Source organism: Vanellus vanellus (genome assembly GCF_965231255.1).
Source record: "Vanellus vanellus genome assembly, chromosome: 23".
Classification (NCBI taxonomy): domain Eukaryota; kingdom Metazoa; phylum Chordata; class Aves; order Charadriiformes; family Charadriidae; genus Vanellus; species Vanellus vanellus.
Genome location: NC_138928.1, coordinates 2,255,086 through 2,261,085, shown reverse-complemented (window position 1 = coordinate 2,261,085; position 6,000 = coordinate 2,255,086). Strand labels below are relative to the sequence as shown.

General features: G+C 44.9%; 1 protein-coding gene across 1 annotated transcript; it reads right to left on the bottom strand.

The window, feature by feature from the left end:
* Positions 1–6: 6 nt before the first annotated feature.
* SRSF3 (serine and arginine rich splicing factor 3) lies at positions 7–2,944 on the bottom strand. Its single transcript, XM_082494461.1, has 4 exons — positions 2,853–2,944; positions 1,844–2,051; positions 1,177–1,311; positions 7–337 (listed from the first exon to the last, which is right to left on the bottom strand). The coding sequence occupies exons 2-4, from the start codon at positions 2,047–2,049 to the stop codon at positions 304–306; spliced, it is 375 nt and encodes a 124-aa protein (XP_082350587.1). The 5' UTR covers positions 2,050–2,051; positions 2,853–2,944; the 3' UTR covers positions 7–303.
* Positions 2,945–6,000: the final 3,056 nt, after the last annotated feature.

Genomic DNA, 6,000 nt, shown 5'->3' with positions numbered 1-6,000 from the left:
GGTGTTGTGGATTTTTCCTGCTTTTTTGTTAGCCGAAGGCTGCTGCTGTAGTTGTTGTGAAGACATTTGGTAAATAAACAGCTGAGCTGATTGGCCGGGAATGTGTGGGCGGTCGAGGTGGCTGCTGCCGATTTGGTTAAGGTTGGAGAGAAGGCTGAGAGAAAACAGCATGCTCGGGAACCAAAGGGCGGTGCAACCTGACGACTGGCCATGCCTGGGTCATGTGAAACGACACCAGCCAAGCTGAATGGGGCGCGCTGGTCACATGACGCTGAAAGGGCTAGTTGACTGGCTAATGCAGACTCAGAGGGTGGTGAGAAGAGACATGATGGTGACTCTGTAACGGGTTCATTTTTATTAATAGATGGACCAAAAAGCATAAAAAAAATGAAAAACAAGCCATCAGTACAACCATCTATTAGCTAACAAATACTCCTAATGTGTTATTTTTCAACAGCAAAAGGGTAAGCTTGAAACCCTGACCCGAGGACTTCACTCACCTGCAACAGGTAAATTCAGTCCTGCAAAAACCACGTTGCAGACTTAAGCGGCCAGACACACTAGTCTGGGTCCAAGAACTTGTCAGTTACCAAAAATCCTACTATATTTTAGAGCTGGGTTTGCAAACCTCAAGTGACAGCATCGTCACACGATGTTTTAATTCCAAACTAACACTAAAGTGTAAAGATTCCAGATGTTTAGAGCAACTGTTACTCAATCTATTATTAAACAGCTGCCTACTCGGAAAGTATTTAAATTGTGCAAACAAAGCGGAGAAACACATCTGTATGGAAATGCTAACCTGCTGTATGTCATGTTTTGCCATTATGGAATAAAGGAAAGGAACAGCCTAAGTTGAAGTATTGGGAAGAAAGGGAAAGTGTGACTAGAAGATGAGCAGATTTTAGAAGGAACGAGGATAAGTCCAGGATAGAGGGCGCTGACTACCAACTTGCACAGTGACCTAAGGACAAAAGCCAACATTCAACACAACTTAAGTTCACCTTGATTTTGTGGGGTTTTGGGGTTTGATTTTTTTTTTTGGCATTTGCCATCTCCAAATTGTGATCAGATAGATGAATGTTATCCATCAACATGCTTTTAAAAAGCCTGCTTCTAGGATGCTAAGTGGTAACAGTGCCAACAGCTCTACAAGTGTACTTTGACCTAGGGTACCTGCGGCGCGGAGGAGGACTTCTTCTGCGATAGTCATCTCTAGGACGCCGGCCCCAGGATGGAGGTGGACCACGGTTCCGACTCCGTTTCTCACCATTGGAGAGCTCCACTCTGACACGACACCCACAGAGGGTTCTGGGAAAACGGATTGACATCAGTTAGCATTTCCAGGCACAAGTCTGCACATCTAAGCATACAGAATCGAGAGAGGGAAAATAGACAAGGGGAAAAACATTGTCTATACACATTAGCCAAAGTACGCAGTATTCAGAGTCTAAAAAGTACACTCCAGAATGACAGAGAAAAGGCCCAGCCACTTCTGAAAGCTCACCATGCTATTAAAGCAGGCAGAGAAGGAACCAAGGAGCGTCCCTGACCAGTTTTGCCTGTTTATAGTAACACCATCTTGAATCTAACTAACGTGCACCAAGAGGTCCAAGTCATCTCTAACTTGGGAGTCAAATTCTAAAGTGTAAAATTAACTGTCCCAATACTATTCCTGCACTATTAAGAAAGACTACCCTTATATAAACATGCAAATAAATATTGCACAACAAACAGGTCAAGTTTTTTGCTAGCTGAAGCTTCCCAATTTAAACTGCAGCACTACCCACAATTTCTCTTATTTTCACCAGGCAAGCCAAACACACAAGAAGCACATTTTTACCTTCCATCTAGTTCTCTTACTGCATCAGCTGCATCTCGTGGATCTTCAAATTCCACAAAGGCAAAGCCGGGAGGATTTCTTGCCACCCATACACTGCGCAGAGGTCCATAGTAGCCAAAAGCTCGCTCTAATTCAGTTTTGTTGCCATTGTTTCCAAGGTTACCCACATAAACCTTGCAGTCCAGCGGACAAGAGTCACGATGCATAGCTAGGACAAAAAAAAAGCTCATATATATTTAACATACTACAAGTGCTTATTCACTGACAAGAGAAGTAATTCTGCTGATTGCTTTTCCCAAAAACTTCAACAGCGGTATAACATGACATCATAAAAATATTAACCTGTGTGGAAGGGGGGGGGGGGGGAAGAGTGTTTAAAGCTAAACAGGAGAGCTAGCTGCTATATCATAATCATGATTAAAATTCACTACTTCAACCAATTTCGTTTACTTTTAAGGCACCCAACTTTTAAAGGGGTGTTTCTCTGCGTCCCTCTCCCCTTCCCCTGGGTTACATCGGGGGCCGGGCCTGCAGGGGGAGCGCTGCGCGGGAGAAGGGCTCCATTGTTCTCGGAGCGGGATTCCGGGGAGGCTGCGCACTCCGGGGAAAGCGGCAACACCATCTCCAGAAAAGGCCAGGCCGGGAGCGCTCGGGGAATCCCTCCAGAGAGTCTCCTCAGCTCTGCGTGAGGAACCAGCGCTCCCCCGGAGTGGGCGGGAAAGGCGCCACACCACCCCCGCGGCACCTCCCGCCCGGCCGCACCTCGCCTGACTGGCCACTGAATAAAGGCGGCGAGCGGGCTCTTCAAGGCAATCCGTGGCCTACCCGCCTTCTCCCCGCCCGGCTTTCCTCAGCGTGGCGGCAGCCACCGCCCGCGGCCCAGCTTTACAAAATGGCGGCTGCTCTTTGTTTGCCGCCACCGGGCCCCGCCGCATCCATCCGCCCTGCAGGGAACCGAGACCGCAGGTGCCGCCTCCCCCCCGCCCTCCGAGGAGGTGAAGATCCTCACCGATGCTAAGAGGGAGGGCGCGCGAAGGGAGCCCGCGCTAAATTCGTAGCCGACTCGACCCTCAACGAGACTCCCGCTCCGCTTTTCCTCACTGGACAAAATGGCGGCGGGCGCCTACTCCGCCCGCCCTTATATACGGCAGCCCGCTTCCACGTGACCCCACCCGACAGCAAATCAGAAGGCGCCGCTCCGCTGATTGACAGCTCGCCTCATCCCGCCGCCTCCGCGCGGCCCTAACCAGCGGCGGGCGGGCTCTTCCTCAGAGACAACGGCGGGAGCCCCGCGGCCACTCCGCAGGCCCAAAACTCCGCTTTAGAAACCGATTATCCAGGGAAAACTCCAGGTCCCTGAAATCAGGAAACGGCAACACGCCCGGGGAGGCTGTTTGGCTGGCTAAAAGGAAAAAGGTTTTCTTTCCTTTTGTGTCTCTCTGACCCGGTGGGATCCATTCAGGCCGTGTTTTTTAAGCATCATTGCCTCATCATCAGTATTTTACACCTATGAAGGCTTTGATTCACTAATAACCATTTCTCCCCATGGGCAGGGGCTTTAAATAAATGTGTTGAGCAAACCACTTTTAACCCATAGTTTTTTGTAAATTTTATGTCTGGGTTTCCACCTACTGAGGTACAAAAGAGGGAAGTGATTTTTTTTCAGCGCTCAATAGAAAAAAAGAGGATATGAACTGAGGAATTTTAGTCACAGAGGGCATTGTTAGTGGTGTTGATGTGCTTTACTGAACTCATTCATTTAGCTAGGACATACGAGTTTTAACATTTAAAAAAATAACTTGCTTCAGAGGGGCTGCCTTAGGTAACAGACCTCTTGTTTTGGGTTATCAGGTAATGTGAAAAACCCATCCGAGACTGTTACTGCAATAAACTTCTCCAAAAGCCGTATCTGTAGGCTGTGCTTAATCCAGACTTTACCTTTTTGACTTGGGCCAGACAAGACAAATTAATCTGATACAAGTATAATTAATAATACTTTAACTAATATTATGCGTGATAAGGCATTTTGAGTACAAATTAATGCACATGCACTGTGTTTTCCAAGCAGGAACCGTGCAGTGGCTGGAGCATCCTCAGTCTATCAGGATTGTACCGACACGTAAAAAAAAAATACTGGAATTAAAGACAATTAGCTGGCATAATTCATTAGAATCTTCTGAAATCTTTTGCAGCATCCCTTATTATTTTTAAGACCCTCTTAGTAAAATCTCCCAAGGGTCAAAATTGGCAAAGGGGAAAAACAGCAAGGATTTTGATGCTGTAACATATTTTTATCATGGGTACAGTTATCTCACAGTTACTGTCTTTTAATTAAAGAAATTATGGTTATTAGCTGATGGTTAATTTCCTGAGGCAACACAAACAAAAGAAATAATTTGAAGCTTTCTTGGGGCTGTTCAGTATATCTGTATATCTTCATGATTTCTTTGAGATGGTGATTTCCCATGCTCATCTTCCTTCTCAACTGGCGTTTGCAACATGAACTAGACCCTGCCTCATATCACATAATGTACATTTGAAATACGATTAAAGTTTTGCAATAATGTCTATATAGAAAAAAAAAAAAAAAGAAATCAAAACACACCAAACATCAGTTAGAGAGCAACTCGGATAACCTTGTAACCGTAACAGATCCTTTAACTTCATACCAAAGTTACACGACATGTGAAAATAATGACAGATGACAGACTTGGTAAGAAATGATTTATTCTGAAGTAGGTTCACCTCCTGCAAAGCAAATGGGGCATTCAGTGCCCATCCAGGACATTATCACCTGTTTTATTCAAGGCACTTGGTACCTGGGCTTAGGCCCACCACCATGCTTTATAAATCACATACCCTAAAAAGCATGTCATCCAAACATAATCCATTTTCAGTTTGCTTTTGGTGTTAGAAAGAAACTACACATGGCACATAACCGTGACAAAAGGCAGAGGTCAGGACAAAGGCGACTGTAGTCAGCCAAAAACCCAACCTATTTCCACAGCCGGTTTTAGGACGCCCCAACACGGGCACACAGCACTTCAGTAATTCGAAAGTCAGCATTTTGATTGTCCTCCGAAAGATGATACTCTGAAACAGCTCTGAGTGGCACTACATATGTGTACATATATACATACAGAGAAGCTGCATTGTGTTGCATTACTTTCTTCCTTATTCCAAGTTTATATGATAGTGTTTGAAAAATCCTGCTTCATTGCAACTCTCTTGCTTTTGCAGTAAGAAAAAGCCATTTGTGTCCAATATTTATGAGATGTACAGAACTTTTACATTCATCGGATCTTCCATGGAAGGAAGGAGAGAACATTGACCCACCAAATCTCCTTTAACCAGGTGGGCTAGATTGAAAAGGCACCTAAACCCGCACAGTTACAGTGGAGCACAGCCACCTACAGGACCAGAATCCATGACCAGACTCGTGAAGTTTGGTGTTATATTCAAGCTGCTATCACCGTTTCTGAGATTTAAATTTCACATAAGAAAATGAACATATTCTAGCTGTTATGGTTTGGCAGAAACCTCAGCTATGTGAGCCAAATTTAAGGGATACTTTGGGAGACAGACAATATTTACTGAATATTTCTATCAGCAATAAGATCTTAGAGTTACTCCTCAACCAAACCTAGACATTAGCAAAAACATTTACTGGCATGATTCTATTAGAGAACAGTCTTTTGTGAGGAAGTGTCATCACACGAATGCAACAGGAACTGGTCTGAGGAGACAAGCTGACTGCAGTCATACCTCAGCTAGCTGCCTGGGAAGTTCTGGTGGATTCAATCCATTTTCGCATCATGCCCATAGACCAACCTTTATGAAGGCTATTTTCTAAAGAAACAGTGGCTTACACTTGCCTGATCTTTAGATATGTTACAACGAGCTTGAGTAAGCTTATTCCCACCATGACTGCTCTTCTGTTTACAGGGTACAAGTCCCTGTCCCTTATACCCTCACTTTTAAAATGTATACATTTTTACACTGCGAAAGCTTTTAGCTGTTCCTCAGACCTTAAGTAAAGGGAGACTGAAACAAGAGACTGTAATTTATACATCATGCACCTAAACTAAGATACCCTCAGCATCCAGTGCAGGGACATGGCATGACCAAGACTGAAGCACTTTGGGATTAGTTAGCAA